The 19,752-nt window shown below is 42.0% G+C and overlaps 1 protein-coding gene across 3 annotated transcripts in view; it reads right to left on the reverse strand.

Moving 5' to 3' along the window:
* The window catches only part of Arhgef38 (Rho guanine nucleotide exchange factor (GEF) 38), a 115,928-nt gene extending 96,424 nt beyond the window's left edge, over window positions 1–19,504 (reverse strand). For 2 of the 3 annotated variants that reach the window (XM_005406225.2, XM_005406224.2), the window contains exon 1: window positions 19,149–19,502. In XM_005406225.2, the coding sequence (XP_005406282.1) occupies window positions 19,149–19,344 (196 nt within the window). In that variant the 5' untranslated portion in view covers window positions 19,345–19,502. Of the gene's footprint in view, window positions 1–19,148 lie in introns of all 3 variants that reach the window. The other variant, XM_013505412.1, reaches the window with a different exon arrangement.
* Between the last annotated feature and the right edge of the window lie 248 nt (window positions 19,505–19,752).

The following is a 19,752-nucleotide window of genomic DNA, read 5'->3' on the forward strand; positions in this document are numbered from 1 at the left end:
CTGCCAGTGTTATTAGATCGGGGTCACCTTGACTGACACTCTGCAGCCAATTCGAATTGGAACACAGGTTGCAGGTAAGAACCTGCCCCTCTTACACAAGGTAAAGATGCAGACTGAAGTGATTTCGTGGTGGAATTCAACACAAAACACCAAAAACGTTACTGAGGAAGAGTGAGCTGGTGTTAAGAATGATGGTGATCATTTAAATAATTTTAAGAGTAGTTTTTCCTCCTCTAGGAGGTGTATTCATTTATCCCTTATCGTTCTCATTGCAGCAAAATATACCCAACATGAAATTTACCAAATAATTTGAAGTGTGCGTGCGACTCACAGCATGAAGTGCTACATTCCACTGTTTGCGGCCATCCCCACCTGTGTCTATAGAACTTTTCAGTCTTCCCAAAGCATTGCCATGAAACAATCACTGCTTGTTCCCCACTCTCCCGGGCCCTTGGTGACCACTGTTCTGCTTCTGACTAGGGCAGGTCGATGCTTTCAGTGGAATCACACTACAGTTGCCCTTCGAAGCCTGGCCTATTTCATGTGCCATAATGTCTTCAAGGTGCATCTATGTAGTAGCATGTGTTTGAATTTCTTTACTTTTTAAGGCAGAATAATATTCCACTGCATGTGGATGACACATTTTGTTTATAGACTTCTATAGTAAAATTATTTTCCTGTTAAAGCATTATACATTATCAGTGCCATTATACTGATTGTAACATATTGTGCAAGCCTATAAGAAGAGCAGCCATGCCGAGGACATAGCTCAGTGGCACAGCACCTACCTGGCAAGAAGAGCAACCATTTTCAAGTCTTAGCTATCCACCAATTGGCAAATATGAATAGCCTATAATTTTCCCCATAGCCTTAAAAATATTCTGATCATTATCAAGATAAAAATTCCTCACAGCTGTAAACCTAGTATTGTAATTCTGGAGATGAAGAAACTGAATGTGGTGCATGTGAGCAGAATCATCCAGAAGTTCACAGACTGCACAGAAGGGCTGGGGTTCGGACAAGAGGAGCTCAGCTCCAAGGCCTGTCCTCTCGTACCTGCTGGCTGGTGACGAGGCCACCCGAACACACTGCGCTACCTGTTGTGCAATTCCGGGGCAGAAAGGCCGAGAGCACAGTGCTGGTAGGGCCACACACTAGCTGTGTGACCTTGGCCAAGCCACTGGGTGTCATTACATTGCTCTATCTGTGGAAGAGGAATAAGAGAAGTAGCAGCAGCGAGAATGATCCGAGCCGACACGCTTGGGTACTCAGATGCTGAGCTCGTGGTGTACTGGCTCCTCCTCACGAAAGCACTGGAAGAGGGCTATGTGTTTGTTCCTTTCCCTTTACCCAGGAAGGAGCTGGAACACACAGAAGTTAAGTGCTTTGCCCACAGTCTCATCACTGTACGTGGTGGGGGCAGGATTCAAACCAGGGCCTGTCTGGCTTCTAACCCTGCCCTGTAACTACAGCCAGCTGCTAGGAGCTTGTGAGACTTGAGATAAAGCGTGAAAATTGCTTAGCACAGAAATCTCTCAGAAAGTGGCCCTTGTTGTATTTATGACCGTGATTTACTTGCTATTATTCTGTGTCTGCTTCTGAATGGCCGCACCGGCCTCTCCTCCAGTTTTCCCCTTGGAAATGTTCCAAGGGCAGTGGGGAAGCCTGAGCATCTATCAGGAAATCACCCACCTCAGCTGGAAAAAGCAAAACTAGCCTGGACCACTGTGAAGCCAGCCCCACAGCCGGCCTAACGCACACTGTTCGAACTCAGCTGAATGCTAAGGAGCTGGGAGACAGGCTTTGCATGCTGTTTGGCGCAGTATAATAACACCTGAATTTTAAAAAATCAGATCCTCTCCCATTTATCCCAAAGCTAAATCACCAAAGCAAGTAAGTTTCTGAGCATTCACTGAAGATGTAATTCTCACGAAAGTTTGAGGAGCAAGAAGATTACTAAAATAGCTACACTCAAGTATGCAGCTTACTATTACTTTTAAAATTCTATGTCCCTGTTTATTTAAATCAGGTCCGTAGTTGATATTATTTATCAGTGACTACCAATAAATAATTATGGGTTTTAATTTTCGTAATTATACTGAAATACTACTCAGTTCCTAATAAAGAAGGGTTGTAGCTGACACTTTCCTATAGCAAACATACTGTTTTGCTTACTGTCTTGTTTAGCAACACCTGCTCTCACCTTTGTTCCCATGTCCCTGACACCGTGCTAGGATGGCACACACAGGCCATTCAACCTTTACTTCTATGGCAACTTTCTGTCATTTAACTGGAGAGTAGGCAGATAATATAACCAAAGTACCAGGCCCTTAACTAATTTATAAGTGTATCAGAACCACAAATATATTCATAAAAGATCAAAGAGTATCAGAATTTGAAGTTAACAATTTTATGAATTCCCTAGTTTTTAGGGTTTTTCTGTTCTTTAATATGAATTTCTTGTGTATTAGATTTGAGCTGATACTGAACTTTGTGTTATGTGTATACTGTAAATAAAATGATAGTCCTTACTGCCAGGAAATGTGTAATCCAGAAGTAATGACAGATTATTAAAGTCTCAGGGCAAATCAGTATTTTCCTTCCTCTCCCTAAAACATACATTAATGTCTATGTACTTCCTACCTAAAGACCAAATTGTCCATTTTCCAAGAATTAGTGGTGTTCAACAGCAAAACTGATTGTATCAGTTATGCCTCTTATTGTAATTACACTAGATTAGCTAGGTTTACATACATAGACAAAATAGGAGACTGAAAGGGCATGCCTGTTTTCAAGAAAGCTGTTTTAATGCTCTGAAATAATTTGATAAAGTTAATTTGCCAAAATGATGCTATTCTGTTTAGGATTTAAATGAGACAAATAAAAAATACTGAGGTGAAAATTATTTAGAAAGAATTCTGCAAACAAATCACTCTGCAATTAAAAACAGCCATGTTTCAAAACTGGTGTGCAAGTGGAAGGACAGTAAACCATGAGCCCAGCACAGCCTTGAGGTCAAGGGGACTGGAGATGCGACCCAAAATGAAATCCAGGGAGACGGCAGGAGGAAAAGAGAGCAGGGAATGTGTCACCAGCAAAAGGAGTGGCAAATCCAGAGAAGATGGAGCCAGTAGAGGATGTGAGAAGGGGTTGAGTCTGGAGAAATTATCAGGGAACAGAACTGGAGGGCCAACTTAAGGAATTTGGGAGTTTTAAGCACAGTGGGGATCGATGGGGACTTTTTAAACAGGTGACATGATCAGCTTCTCTTAGCAGGTCTGCTTTGGCTTTTGTAGGACCACATTTGGTTGGACAGTAAACAGTTCACAGCAGGCAGGAGGCACAGCAACACTCACTGGGCAGTCTCTAGCGGAGAGAAAGGGGCTGGGAGCCCAGAGTTGCCAAGAAGTTAAGGGGTCAAATTAGCAGGAAGTGGGGACCAAGGGAGGAAGTGGAGAAGGGACATCAGATTCTCAGACTTTGGAGTTGGTTAGCTGGGTAGTAATGCCATTGAATCAGAGCAACAGGAGAAAGAATGGGTAGAGATGATAAGGTGATAGCTCTAGCAAGTTCCGTATCTTTATTAGAAAAGGAAGCCGATTTCTACAGAGAATGCATCTTTTAAGTAGCAGACATGGAAACTGAGTTCAGATCCTCTAAACCTAACACTCCTCATTAGTCCCCTACCCTTCCTACCCACACAGTGCACGCACCTCCCAGACTCCTCCCAGAGGTCTGATCCAGGTTGGTCTTTACCAAACCTCCAGATGTGGTTAAAAATGCTCTTCTCTGGCAGGCTATATTGCATATCTGCCCAGACACCCAAAACCCCCTTGGCTTGGCATTGCATTGGAACCCTACTGACATAAGTTTCACACAGTAAAACCTTTTATCAGTTTCAACTGAAATCTGACCCCCAGAAAGATGAATGCCACAGACCTTCTGTGTAATAGGTTGAGAATAATTGCATGTCAGGCAGGTTTTGGAGAGAAGCCAGTGCAGTATTAAGTGCAAATGTGGAGGAGCAGACCTCCATGGCTGAGAATTTGAAAGCTCAAACACTGGGGCAGGGAAATATTTTATCCTTATCTGAAAGGCATAGGATTTATTTCCTATGACTGCTAATTGCTGCAGAAAGCAGAGAAGTGGATTTCAAGAAGGAATTCAACAAAGCTTACTTGGCTTGAAAAATGCATTGATTTGAACTTACAGGCTCTATGTTGAGAATAGCGTGGCCAGAACAATTAGGAGCTAAATAAATGGGTACTGCCTGGAAATGTCTTTGTTTAAAGTTCTTAGTAAGATAAGATGAGTGAAAGAGGACAGAGTCTCAGCCCTAAATAAGGAATACAGGAAAATAACTTGATAAAGTCTTTCCTGTATTCAATTTTTCTATTATTGGGAATGCAAATTCTGGCTGGATGAGGCATATTGATTTCACCCATTTTTCCATTCATTTGAAAAAAATTATTGAGTGCTCATTGTGCCAGACATGGTTCTTGACCAGTGGATTTTACCTGACAACTTTACCCCTCCATCTGGGTATATTTGGTAATATGTAGAGATATCTAAGTCATAACCAGGGAATGAGAGCTCTACCTGTAGCTAGTGCACACAGAATCTCAATGATATCCTACAATGCAGGGTGCAACACCTTGCAACCGAAAATTATCCTGCCCAAAATGTAAGGACTGTCAGTGGAAATTCTGTCCTAGATGCCAGCACTATAGGAACAAAATGGAGAAAAACCTCAGCCCTTACAAAACATCATTTAATGATGGAAGAGAAAAAAAAAATTTATGAAGAAATATTTAGCATACTAGCTAGTAAATAGACACTATGATGGAAAATAAAGTGGATAGTGGTCATCATTGCTACTCTAGAGAGAGGTCAGGACTGGCCTCATTATTAAGATGATATTTGAGCAGAAACTTACAGAGATGTAAGGGGGAGGGGCCAATACCAATGTCTTTCTTTTCTGTCCATCATGTATGAATTAAAAATAAGATGACTTGGATAAATTATGGGAAAATTACCTCAGCATTATTGCTTGCTCTAACTCTTTTTATTGGCAAAATCTGTATGATCATTTAAATATAGAGGTTCATTTATTTAGTCAGTTTTGCAGCTCTCATGGCCTCATACATGCTAGGAAAGAAGAGCTGTGCCCCTGGACTACATCCCCAAGCTTTCAATCTCCATTTTTAAGTACATTTTACACAAATGAGAAACAGAGTTGGCTTTCCTCTCAACTAATGGACTCATTTAATTTCACTTAGTCGGTTACTTTGCAAGCCACAGGTTCAAAATACCACACACAAAACAAAAACCCATATGTCATACAGTATATTACATATGCACAGTGACTACAGTAGCATGATCTTACTACAGATGATTTGATTTCAGGGCTTAAAAGGATGTCAGGGTTTGAACATAATGTATAAAGGCAGAAAAGTTAAATTATGGCTTGAATATATTTTGTCATTTTTAATTTGCACATATTTATAAGGACATATAGAAAAAATATATGGGACTTGAGCTTTTCTGATGATTTCCCATTTTAAAATCTTATTTTATTAATTATTTGCTAAAACAGAAGTTTAACTACAGTTGTATGTTGATTATACAAAATTCTATCGCAACTGCCAAGTAAAGAAACTTCACTTTTCTTAGAGAACACTGACTTTGTTTTCTAAGTGTTCTCTCATTAAAAGATGCCTAATCTTATATCCTAATTTGATGTTACTTCTATGCAGAAATATTTAAAATAAAAAGCAAAAAAATACTATAAAATTATAATTGCACTATTTAAAAAGTAATAAGCTTTGAGTATTTTAATAGCAGCAATATTATAACGTAATTACAATCCTAAATATGTGGCATTAAGAAGCAACTCAAACTCTAAGAGAGTATTTATCTTCAAATATATTATTTATACTTTTAGATGTATGAATTTGATTAACAATAAAGTAAGACAAGAAAAGAAAAGGAGAAAATTAACCTGCTGGAAGATAGAATAGGTAAAACTCTTGAAGACATACACAAATACACATCATTTATGAACAAAACTCTGATTGCACAGGAAATATTACAAAGAGTCAACAACTGGGAGCTCATCATATTAAAAAGCTTTTGCACAGCAAAAGAAACCACCAACAGAGTGAAGAGATGGCCCACAGAGTGGGAAAACATTTACCAGCTATTTCTCAAAGGACTAATAGCTATAAAATGTAAAGAACTAAAAAATTCAGAACCTCCAAATTTCAAGACCCAATCCAAAAATAGGCATCTGAAATGAGTAGACACTTCTCAGATGAAGTAGAAATGGCAAAAAAATACATGAAAAAATACTCAGTGTCACTGGTCATTTGAGAAATGCAAATTAAAACAACACTGAGATTACCTCTCACCCCAGAAAGGATGGCTAACATCTAGAAATCAACCAGTAACAAATGCTGGCAGGACTGTGGGGGAAAAGGAACCCTTCTCCACTGTTAGTGAAGGTGTAAATTAACGCAACCAATATGGAAATCAGCATGGAGATTCCTTAAAAAACTAAAACTAAATGCTCTATCTGACCCAATCATTCTGCTTCTTGATAACTACTGAAAGAGCTAAAAGAATCTACTTGGAATCTTTGATTAGCCCAGAAAAAATTTAATTTTTTTACCCATGGCTCTTTATAAAACTTGATGATATATGTTCTGAGGGACAATCTATCTCTATCCTCTTCTGGGTGTGATTCTGTGTGGCTTATTAATACAGTAATGCCATAATTTTGAAGGATGGCATGATGGTTAATCTTGATGGTCAATTTGACTAGATCAAGAAATACCTAGGAAATTAGTAAAACACACTTCCAGGTGTGCTGGTGAGAGCATTTCCAGCGATGACTGGACACGGGACGATGGAGACCACTACGAAGCAGCCCTGAGCAGGACTTAAATTAATCAATTGGCTTTTCATGTTCACTTGTGAATCTGTCCAAGGCCTAGGCTCCTTGTTTGGAAATGGATGGCAGACTCATAGTAAGTGAACCTCTGTGAGTCACTAATCTCTACTAAAGCCTGTAATGGCAGATGAAGCCAGGATAAAATAAGATCACAGCCAAGGACACCTGGATCTGATCTCAACTAGATAAAGACTATAGCCTCAGGCATTTCACCCCTGGGTGAATTAACTTAATCCTTATTAAGCATTAATTTAATGCCTTATTTGGAGAAGTCCTTGAGTAATTCCTCCCTTCTTGAGTACTCTTCTCCCTTCTGACAACCAAATAAATATGGGCCACCCAGAGAAGGTCTCGGTCTTAGCCCTGAGAGAATCTCAAATTCTGTGAGAGGACTTTGACCCTCCAGGAGCCCTGAAATCATTCCATTTGCCTCTTTTGATTTAGCCTTCACTGTATACTCATTCGGGAGATTGCCGAGCTGATCAGCCGGCAATCACTAGGGGATATTATTAACCTGATAATGGAACAGCAAACCAAAGGGAAAACCTGCCCTGAATGTAGGCAGCACAATTCAAAAGGGTAGAGACCTAGACACAACAGGAAACAGAAGAAGAGAAAGCCAACAGCACATCCTTGCTCTCTTTCTCTGCTTCTTAGCTGCCATGATGTGAGCAGCTTCCCACTGCACCCATATGCCAGGATGTTTCTGCCTCACCACAGGCCTCACAGCCAGACAGCCAACCAACCATGGACTGAAGCCTCTGAAACCAAGAGCCCAAATAAGCTTCTCTTCCGTTTTAACTTGTCATTCTTAAGAATTTTGTCACAGCAATGAAAAGCTAACACTCACAGATGATCCAACAAAATACAATACAGAAAAGAGAAATATGAAACATGACAAAATTGAAAACTAATTCCTTCAGCTGAATTAGATCCATACCCACAAGCTATGACCCTGAAGCCAGTGAAAGCTGATCTAGGGCTGTGATAGAATCAATCATGGGCAAGTGATGCCTTTATCCAGTTATTGTACAACAGCTACTCCACCCGTTGATTATTCACTCACTCACTTACTCAATTACCTCAATAAACATAATTACTGAGTATGTGTTGACCCTTTCCTAGGCACTATAGATACAAATGTTCCTATGTTCCAAAAGTTCAACCCAGCAAGACACTGATGGGTAAATACCAAATACAAAAGAAGTACCAAAGTTGTAAGACTTGAGTCTGTTTTGAGTGTAAAGACCCAGAAATACGACTGGAAAAGACAAGTAGGAGCTTATAAAATAACCAGCATATGGACAAGCACTCAAGTGTGAGGAAACAGCAGGTATCAAGACATGCCAGTCCAAAGTAAAAGATGCTCCAGGTGAGAGGTGAGATAGAAGATGGAGTCAGGATGGGAAAGGTCTTATTCATATGTTAATGTTGCATCCCAAGGAGCTCCAGCAATTTTTATTATTTTTTTATTGTGGTAAAATTTATATGACATATGCTGGGCATGGTGACACATGCCTGTACTCCCAACCCTCAGGAAGCTGAGGCAAGAGGATCGCTGCAAGTTTGAGGCTAGCCTGGGCTCACAGTCAGTTCAAGGCCAGCCTGAACTATATGGTGAGACCTTGTCTCAAAAACCAAAACCAAAAAAATTTACGTGACATAAAGTTGACCATGTCAACTTCTTTTAGGTACACAGTTTAGCAGCATTAAGTACGTTCACCATCATTACCTCCAGAACTTTTTGTCTTCCAAACTGGAACTCTGTAACCATTCAACAAGAACTCTCCTCTCCTTCCCTAGCCCTTCAGAACCCTTTTATTTTCTGTCTATATGAATTTGATTGTTCTAGGGACCTCACAGAAGTAGAATCACTTTTGTGTCTGTCTTATTTTATGTAAGCATGTTGTCTTCACAGTGTATCTGTATTAAATGTCAGAATTTCATCCTCAAATATTTATGTCTCACTGAAACTGCTTTAAGCATACACCTCCAATATGAGTACTATAACATTAATGTATCATGCACATTATAACGCATACACAAAAATAAATAGTTGCAAAAGGTAAGGCTAAAAATGTATTTTTTTCATCTTGCAATGGATGATCTTGAAAAACCCCAGGAGTATATTTACCCCTGTGCAGTTAAGCTAGATTGTCAACCTGATTAGTTTGACAGCTGCCCAGGGGATTGGTAAAGCACACATTGGACATGTCTCAGTGGGTCTTGGAGATGTGACTTTGGGTCTGTCTCTGTCCCTGGCCCCTGCCTTTTTGAGACTGCTTCTCTGCTCTGCCTCCTGCCCCCCATGAACTAAGCAGCTTTTTCCCACCACACCTTCTGCCATGCTGATCCCACCTTGGAGCCAGATGACCATGGACTGAAACATCTAACTGTAAACAAAGTCAAATCTTCCTCCTTTACCTTGTGCATGGCAGGTATTTGGTCCCTATGACAAAAAGCTGACTAATACAACCTGCACTGGGACAAATTTACCACTGCTATACAAAATGGAAAAGGACTGAAGAATATTTAGCCAAAGAATAATGTGGTTTTATCCTCTGACCAGGCTTTTATAGACATCCTTCTCCAGCTGTGTGCTCTGCTGGTGATGATGAGCAGTTTCCAGAGACAAGGAAGCTCAGATAATAAGTCTTTTATTATTAGGGTGGGACAGAGAATGTGATTCTATGAAAAGTTCATTCAGTGCAACTGTATATCTTTCTACTTTACATGCACAAGGAATTTTGTTAAGATACATAAAATAACGCCACTCCGGGAAAATATTCAGTCACTGTGCCAGGATTGCAGATGAACATACTGGAAGATTTTAAAGGCACATGGATGTTTTTGAGTTTTCTCCCAAAGTTTGTTAAAATTCAGCAATTCCTTAAGAACAAACCACAAAGCAGCTCCTCAGGTTAGCCCAGTGGAGACTGCATGTTGGTTTAAACTTGTTGACCCTGAGCAAAAGGATCTTCAGGAAAACCAGTTTCACCACTTTCTAGTTGGGAAGGCGGCTGCGCCTCTCTGAACCTCAGTGTCACCATGTATAAGTATATGACATGACACAGTGCACCCGGGTACAGTACAGATGCTCAGTGTTTGTCCCACCTCTCAGCCCTCAAGCAGGAAAGCCGTGATGTTCCACACCCTCCATGTGGCAGGGTAGCTGAATCCCCCCCGACTGGAATGTGCTCTGCCCCTAGACATGCTCACTGGATTCAGATTCAATTTGGTATTTTAGAGATACAACTATGCTCTTTCTTATGCCACTTCCCTGTATTGCTCTACTTGTGTCAGTAGTATTAAAAAGCCTCTTGCCACGTGGTGGATGTTGGGATGGGCTAACCAGTTCCCCTTCAGGATGAAGATGAGTGTCCCCAGGAGACAGGCTTCCTCAGGAGCTGTCTTTCCAGCTGTCTCCGTCCATGGTCTTCCCAATAAGGTGAAGTGTGATCCAAGGGTCGAGTTCTTTACACCAAGGAACAACTCCTCAGGTCCCTCCATTTGCCAAAGCTGAGACCATATTACAGCTCAACCCTCCTCTGTCCCATCTTACATCCTTTCCTCCTCTTCCCCAGCTTGTGGTCAAAAGAATGTTTCCTAATAAACTTTCTGCATCTGATTTCCATCTCAGGCTCTGCTGCCTAAGAGCCAAGGTGAAAGTATAAGTCAAGTCCACAGTGCTTTTTCTGCAATTGACTATTCACTGTCTGCCTTGCTTGCTAGGCTGGGTGTCCTTCTGAATTATTTTAGGTCTTGGTACCTACATCAGTATCTAGAACATATAAACACCTAGCAAATGCTTGTTGAATCAATTCATAAAAGTGAATTCCTATTTTGTTTAGCCAAGAAATTCTATTTTCCCATTTTATGGATTAATCCTCCTCCATCAAAAGTTGACTGCTATTAAACAGTGAGGAAATGAGAATGGCAGAAATAGATTGTAAGTCTCAATATGGTTGCAGTTAGCCATTGAATATTTTTAATTGTTCAGTAGGTAAAGAGGTAATGGTTGAGTTGAGTATTTACCAAACATCGGGCATTGCTGAAGTACCAAAGTAAGACTAAGCCCCTACCTCAAGTGCAATTATGTGCACATGGAAGTGAGAGCCCTAAATAGAAAAGAGTAGCATAATATCAGATGGCACCAAATATGCCACCGTATTGTTTTGATTATTTTGCCCTGAAAGCACCTAAGAAGTGGTAAACTACAAACATGTACTAATAAATAAATAAATTATATATGTATAATTTTTTTAAGGAGAAGTGGCAGGTGCAGAAGGGCTCCCTGCCTTCTTCCTACCTGAAAGCAGGGCATAAGCTTCCAGGAGAAAGTGTCCTGCTTGGATCAGGAAAAGGAGAAATGCTTGTCACTGGGGTGGGAAGCTCATATCATGAGTCTGTACAAACCTTAGTACAATAACTCTGGTGTTCCCCTAACTTCCCCATTATGGCTCCTTATCTTCCCACAATTTACTGTCCCTAGTCCACAGCCTCATTTTCCTTTGTTTTTTCACATCTCCAGAATTAACTGTTCTTTGTTCAAATGGCATAGAGCCCTCCCCCAACCAAGTCTAACTGCTTCTTTGGAATTTCTCTTCTCTATATATTGCCCCTCATACCACATGAACGCAATGATTGCAAATGGAATGTGTATGTTCTTCCTCCTGTTGATCTGTCTTTTGTCAGTACAAGTCACGGTCAGAGGTCCCAGAATCTGAGAGGGTAGGAGCAGGTATCCTTCCTGTGCCACTTTAGGTCAGATGGTCTCAGGGAAAAGACTGCCAAGTGCACAGAGGCCACAGTGATGGAGTCTGGACTTACAGAGATTTAGGGAAGAAATTCTTAATCAGAGCAAGGAGCAGGAAGCAGGTACAACTTTAGCTCTACACTCCTGATCGCTAACTATAGAAAATCGCTTATTTTTACCTGGAGAGTGGACATGTTTTAATTTCTAAGGGGAGACCAAATTTATCCTTCAATAAAGTTTGGATGGCACTAACAGAGGTAAACAATGTCTTCAGCAAGCACTTCACAAAATTTCAGAAGCAGAAATCTGTGACAAGTCTGTACTGGCTCTGGAGAGCCAACATTAAGAAGCATTCAAGAAAGACGGTTTCTGAGAGGGGCTACAAAGCCTTGGACCCTGAGAGCAGTGGCGAGGTGACACGGCCCATAGGTCTTTGTCTTTAGCAACTGGACACTGGGCAGTCCAAGACTGCTTTCTTTGTGAAGGACCTCAGGGTAGGTATCACAAGGTATTTATTTCTTCTTGGTTCACTAATCAAGACAGAAATTGCTCGGAACTTGAGACAAAGGCTTTTAATCATAATACTACTTTCTTGCTGTGTGAAAGTTATGACTCCCAATTTAGGCTGACTTCAGAAAATTCTACTAACATATCACCTACCCATATAAAGAGCTGCTTGTCTCCACTATGCAATTCTATTCTTTTCATTTACAAATATATTCATACAACACACACACACACACACACACTCACACACCTGTGTTGTAGAATGGGGCTTTCAATTTATCAGATACATTTTAAGTTTTACTGAGATGTTATAAAAAATGACAACAGGCATAAAATTTAAAAAGATTGTCAAGACATTCAATGCTGCATCATTAAGCTATTATAAGACAGGTTAGTGTAACCTAACTTTGCAGTTTTGTTCCCTGGCAGTCATTCAAAAAATATTTATTAAGCAACAACACTGGCAGGGACATGCCCCAGTAACTCAAAAGAAAAGAATCTATATTTCAGAGTGAAAAATAGGAAGTCAAACTTTATCACAGTGGCTGAGGAATCTCATTGCATTATGAAATAGGTACTTTAACCACTTGTTATTAGCAAACCAAGACCTCCTAAGTCACTTAATCCAATGGTTTCTATTTTTCAAAAGTTAAAGCCTCTGCGTTCAGATCTAAGCACTACCATCCATTGTTTTTCAATTATAAAAGCCAAAAGTGGAAAGGCTTTGGGACTGAGTCACAACGTGTGTAGAAGCCCCTACTGACCTGCTCCCTGACAGATGACAGATCATAAACCCTCAGTCTCCTCTTTCCTTCCCCTTTCCTCCCCTCTCTCTTTGCAGGACCTGAGATAGATGAAGGGAAATATCTTGAACACAAAGGATGACCTCAAAGCCTTCCTAGCTGCTTTTCTCGTCAGCGGCAGGGGTAGGGGGAGTGGGGAGGGCTGGAGCAAGGGTACAAATGAGGCCACGTATTTGTCTATGTATTTGAAAGTTATAAAGCAAGCTGGAAAACTGTAACAACATGTGATACATCTTTTGATCTTGACAAATGCCCCCTCATAACAACCTAGAGGCCAAGTTCTGACTTAGATTTCTCAGATCTCTCAAAGTTTCATGCTAAAATTTGCAGAGGTTGCTGGGCACGCATCCTCCCACCCAGTCCTGAGGCCTCTTCACGTCCTCCTGTCTCCACCTTACAAGGCCTGTCTGTGTGGCACCACAGCTGGCACAATCACAAAATACCCTGTAACCACTTGACCTTCAGGACTAAAGCTATGCACAACAACAACACAGCTGGCAACCAGGAGAACTGAGCAGGGACCAGCCCAGGCAGGGTGAGCAGAGAAGTCCGCAGCCCCAGATGCAGTCTCTAGGTGAGAAAGGCAGTCCCCGAAAGGCAAGAAGCTGGGTCCCGCCACTCATCCCTCAGGCAGGGCCACAGAGGTGCCTCTAAAGTAGTATGAGAAGCCACGTCTTGCCTGGTTGGAAACACGGCATTGCTCACAAGTTTAGCAATTCTTGCAATAATCCCACTTTCACCAGGAACTCAACCCACAAAAGTACTAAAGTGAATATGACTACAGCATCCAGAATGAGGATTTCTATAAACAGAGGTTTTGCTCCTGCTTCGACAAAAGCACAGATGCATGTAGCTTGAGCGATTGTCTCTCATCCATCTTTCTGCATCTCTTTTCCTGTTCTCATGAGGTTCATGTCTCGTCTCTCTCCCTCTCTGAATCCTTTCTTTCCTTCTTCCCTCCCTCTTCATTCTGATTTGATGCTTTGGTAAACTCATTCAGTCTTTTTTTTGTAGTAGAAAGAAAGCACAACTACAGGTTGTGTTTTCTACCTTTAGAAAGTTACATCTAAAGCCACATCAGTCAAATACAGAAAGAGTCATTTTCCCTATCACAGTGTCGTAGGAGAGGTAGAGTAGCTCAAACCTTCTTGAGTTCTGTGGTTTACCCTTTCCATACAAATGCTTGTTCTAAAAGCTGAAGTTACCTTTACTGAAAAACAGGGAGAGTGAAAGCTCACGCTTCACTTTGGTTGTTATGCATGAATGAGCAGAAAGGATTTAAAGTGCTCTGACTTTTATAAAGGCTTGTGTTTCAAACCCCATCTCACACCTATTTGTATTGGTGTCCCATTACCAGCAAATCGGTGATCCGGCTATTTCCCATTACACTAAATGGTGTGTGGAGGCTGGGGAAGGGGAAGGGGGCCACTCAGGACTCAGTGGACAGGCAGGGATGGAAGGGCTTGTGGCGCGGGGTTAGAGACATGCACAGAGCGCTGCCCAACTAATGTTATCCCACCTTCCATTCAACCGGAAGCAAAACTCAGCAAAAACCCCTGCTGGGGGAGGGAAGGAAAGGGGTTAAAATTGTTCAAGATATGGTATAGGCATGTACCCATTCCCCAACGAATGTAAACAGTACCTATTGCAAACAGACAGTAACACAATAGGAAAATAACTGCTCCTTTACACATTGTTCATAGTCTTTAAAAACATCACGAATGGAGTAGACTCATCATTTTACCACCTCGAACTTCCTAGTTGAGCCATTTGCCCTCTAGCGACATATGTTATTCTACATAAACATCCTGCTTTAAGGTGACTTGTTATTCTTAATTCAGGATTTCATAAAGATAAACAACTCATTCTTAATGGAAGGAAATGATCACCTTTGCAAAAACAAAACACCCCACCTGTAGTAATAATAAAAAAGGAAGAGGAACAGGAGAACAGATGAAGTAAGAAGAGATTTTTGTTCCAGCAACAATAGAGGACTTTTACCCCTTCGCTCTAATTCTTTCTCTCGGGACTTGATTAGCAAATATTTGTACTGACCACAAAATTAACTGGAATTGCCTTAGTGTGGCCATAGAGGATAAAGTAACTGGCCCATTGTCCTAGTCAGTTTGGCCTTTATAACACATGTGCTGTGGATGGGGAGGCTTAAACAGAGAGCACTTACTTTACATCATTCTGGGGTCCGGGAAGCCCAGGATCGAGGTCCTCCCAGCTCCAGGTGGTGCTGCGGGCAGCTCCCTGGTGTGTAGGTGTTCATAGCCGCAGCTGGCAGGCAGCGTGGAGAACAGAAAGCTCTCTCGGGTCTTGTTTTACAGGGGCACTAATTAATTCCACCCTTAAAGGCTCCATTTCCTAAACCTACAGCATTGGGATTTGCCTTTAACACACACATTTTGGAGGGATACGAGCATTTGGTCCATAACACTTACACTGAGAGAAAACCTCTAATGTTAGTAACTGTCAGTTGTCGAGGGCGTTCAGAAGACTACTGGGTGTGACTCAGTGAGCTTTCTGTAGCTACGTGCTACGGATCTCCATGTGTCCATCCACACAGACACGTTTGTGGCTGGCTTGAAATGATGCAAATTGTGAGCATAGAGTTCACATGGACAATCAGACACAAAACACTTGCTAGCTTTCACAACTCAGCCTCTGAAGGTCCCCTGTTCAGATCCCTTCATGCCATGCAGAGTGGTAGGGAGGGGCTGAGCTGCCTGGGAAACCAGGTTGGTGTAGCTCTGTGCGGAGGCCTGGCGGGAGGGGAGAGACCCGAGGTGTGGTCGCGGTATGCTCAGGACGAGGCCTAGGTGGACGAGCTTCTGCTGAGGGTCACCAGTTACATACGCAGTGCTGCCCATTTCTGCCTCTGAGACACATTAACAGAGACACGGGTCCCTGCATATGAGGAAGACACACGCATGCAAGGACTCTTATCTCAGGCTTGGTGCCCTGCCCGGGAACTATCATTCGGTCCCTGATTCTAATGAACAGTTCCTAGGTCCTTCCTGAGCGCTGGGCATGGTAATACAGGCAGAGGTGACCAGACCAGACAGATAAGTCTCTGTCACCCAATGTGGGAGGAGGTGAGGGAGATCGGGGGGATGAGACTCACTACTAGGCTATGAACAAGGAAATAACATTCAGACTAAGTACAGCAAAGTACTTAAAATGCCCTTCTCTTCCCACTCTCACCTTCTTCCCAACCCCAGAGTATCACCTCTGAGAGACCCAGTGGCTTCCTCCTCCACCCTCCTATGCAAGGCCAGTGATCCTTCACTGCTATTGAACTGTTTTATTGCACTGACTTGTTTACCTACCTCTGCCCCACCAGCACCTTGCTAGATTTCAAACCTCTTTGAAATAAAAGTCAATTATGTCTTCTCAATCACTTTGTAGTTGTGTTTCCTGGTACACTGTGTGCTTCTGCCCACCACTGTGACTCCCCAGTCCCAGCACCTGACATAGCAACCAGTGCCAGTGAACCGAACGAGTCTGTTAGCCAAGGAGAGAAAGCTACATTGGTTAAGCATTGAACTGTTCTTGTATCACTCAAAGTACAGTGGGAAAACCCCCTGTACATCACTGACGTGATACCAGCTGTCCACCCAGGCTTTAGGATATCGTCCTCCGAGCTGTGCTCCTTTGTTTTAAGCCAGAGTTCTCCCTCTGTGTACCATTTTCTCAACTTATTCCTACAATTTAGGGCTTACATTGCTCAGGTGATGTCAGAAGGGAACCAGGGGACTGCAGAGTTGGAGATAAGAGGCACTAATAAAGACCTTCTCTTTTCCAGAAGCAGAGGCCTTGCTTCCAGAGTTAGAGCCACAAACTGCCCCTCTCAGATAACAACACAGCCCTGAAGAACCTACTGAATAATTTGAGGATTGTGGAATTACCGGAAATTCTAGTCTTGGAAAGCACACAGTGACCTAACAGTAGCTTTGGGCCATCTGTCTGGGCACTAACCGGCCCAGGTCTTTATTTAATGTCTCTTGGGGGCTAGGATTCCCGAGGACGATGGAAAGAAGGCCCTTAGCATCTCACTAGAGAAGAGTGTGGCAAGATGATGCGGGAGCCACGTGTTGCTAGTGGGTCTCTACAGGCCAGGCAGCAAACTGTGGAGCCGGCTGCATGGAGTGTTGATGAAAAATGTCCTCCCTTGGTACCAAAGCGGCCACAGTAAACTCTTTCTAAAAGGTTATTAGGCATTAGGTTCCAGACTTGAATTTCATTGAATTACACCTGAAAATATGATGCTCCTCCGGAAGCCCACCACATTTACTGCCCTGATGTTCTACTATGCATTCCCTGGTGATTTTTCAGGCACAAACAGTCCTAGAACATGAATGAGCTCCTGAGTGTCTTCCTTCTACCTTCAAGGACAGAATCCAGTGGAGCACAGGAGACCCACAAATCAAATGGAAATCTGAGGGTTCTGCAATTAACCAGCACACATCTGCTATACCATGTGGCCCTAGACTTTTTAAAGGTAATTTTAGCAAAATGTATTGAGTCGTAAATATTATTTCTTGTTTTTATTTTGCCAGTAAAAAATCAGAATCAGAGAAATGCCAAATTAGCGAAACTCAAAGAAACATGTTATTAAGGGTAGCACTTTTCCTGAAGTTTTATACAAGAACAAAAGAGCTCAAAAGATTTACAGGACATGTAAATTTATATTAATACAGGGCACATCCTGTTTATTATTATGGTATCCATAATTCCTAAAATTTAAAATAACTATAATGTGTTGGGTACATAACAGGTGTCAGCCAATCAATTAGGTGTTTCATTTAATTATCTAATTTCATTCTCCTGAAAACACTATGTGCTAAGTATATTAGTCTCACCTTCACAAATAGGGAAATTGGGACTCATGAATTTTAAGTAATTTGCTTAAAATATTGCAGGTATAAAGCTAAAAAGCCAGGATTGGAAATCTAATGTATATGGATGAAAAATTTGCATTCTTTCCAATATATACATTGTCTTGAGAGAAATTATAGATCAACCACTATTTTTCCTTTGTCAAAAAAATAATTTTTAATGATAAGACTGACACCTCAATTTAATGTTGAACAATGCAGAATTTAAAAGGATTAATTCACAGTAATGCTTTTTAAAGATTTAATTTCAATGCATTTAATTTATTTAACTTTATTTACATAACCAAATCTACACTTGTTTTCTAGGAGAGCAATATGTTAAGTGCATGCATGTGCCATTGGTCTCAGTAACATCGGTACATTTCTAAGTCCCAAATGCCAGCTCACTGTGGGCGGCACATGTGCAAACACAAAGTATGCTCAGCCCAGACCAGGAGAGCTTGAAAAGGTCCCCTAACATGTCCTTCTGCAGGGACTTAAAACCCTGCGCATCATTGACATTAAAGGACAGGTGAATGGGAAGAGTTGGAACTCAGGCCAGAACAGAGAATGGGTTATAATAACTGTGCCAAATTATCTTTCAGCCATTACAAAATAAACTGAAGGTATTTCCTCAAAAGTCACCCAAAACAGACGTGCTAAACATCTCTCCCCATATTTAGGTGACATTCCATTCACTCTAGGGCATGATCACCTAAGCGACTTTCAGCAAATCTTATTCTACCATCCTGCTGACTGTAACATTAGTTATTTTTCACAGATATGATTGCAGTTTCATGTCCCCATTTAAAATAACCATAATCACAGTTCAATTACCTCGCTAGATCTCATGGTGGGACGTGATGTCCCATAGCTACCTAGTGAGATCAACTGGCTTTTGTGAGTCTCTAAGTCACTTCTGTTTTAGTGCTTCTGACTTCTTCATTTGGGCAGAGCAGACAAGAAAAGAGAAATGTAGGATTATATATTATACACACACACACACACACACACACGCACGCACACACACACACGCAACCAGTGACATTAAGCATAATTCAGAAGTAGCTCTTTACTGAGCCCCATAACACAATTTTCCCTGTAATTTGTGAGTCACGTTTACTTTCACTTGCTTATTTTGTGGGAAGGACAGCATTCGATTTTCTCCTCTGCCTTCGTGTGTTCTTTGCAAACAGGAGAGGAGCAGAAACAGAGCAACCTGGAGCAACTGGTTTCTTTGGGGTTACCTTGTAATTTCTGGCTGTACTCGGTCCTGTCCGACTGGCTCCTCCTCAAGGCCCCTGAGTGGTCCCCAGAAACACCGCCCTCCACCATGGTGTCCGTCTTCCTCCTCTCCAGCATGTACAGTCTGGACCGCAAGAAGGTCAAGTTCTTTTTCTTGGTGCCCACATTCTCTTTCCCAGTGGGGTCTTTGGGCTCCATGGAAGCACAGTGGACTTCAGAGGTGTACAGGAAAGGCAGGGCAGTAAGGTGCCTCCGTGAGGACTGAAGCCACCAGGAGTGAGGAAAGAACTCACGGCTTCTCTTCAGGTTACTTGGCTGTGGCTGCCACCTCTGCAGAGTCCCAGAGCTCCACCCCTATGAGGTCACTCTGTTTCATGCCTAGAATCCAACAGGGGAAGCTGCCACCTGTTACCTGAGAGACCTGCAGCCCAGAGCTAGGCAAAGCGGGGATTGCGCTGTCACATGCTACCGAAGTAAACAAAAATCCCATTGTGTGGGATAAGGGCTGGGGCCTGGGGAGTGGGGAGGAAAGGAACAGGGTGGGGCAGGGAGCAAGACAGCACTGTTAGCACAATCCGCAGCTCAGGTGCAGTGTGTGCCTAGGGG

Source organism: Chinchilla lanigera, unplaced genomic scaffold (assembly GCF_000276665.1).
Source record: "Chinchilla lanigera isolate Chin_1 unplaced genomic scaffold, ChiLan1.0 scaffold00095, whole genome shotgun sequence".
In the NCBI taxonomy this organism is placed as follows: Eukaryota; Metazoa; Chordata; class Mammalia; order Rodentia; family Chinchillidae; genus Chinchilla; species Chinchilla lanigera.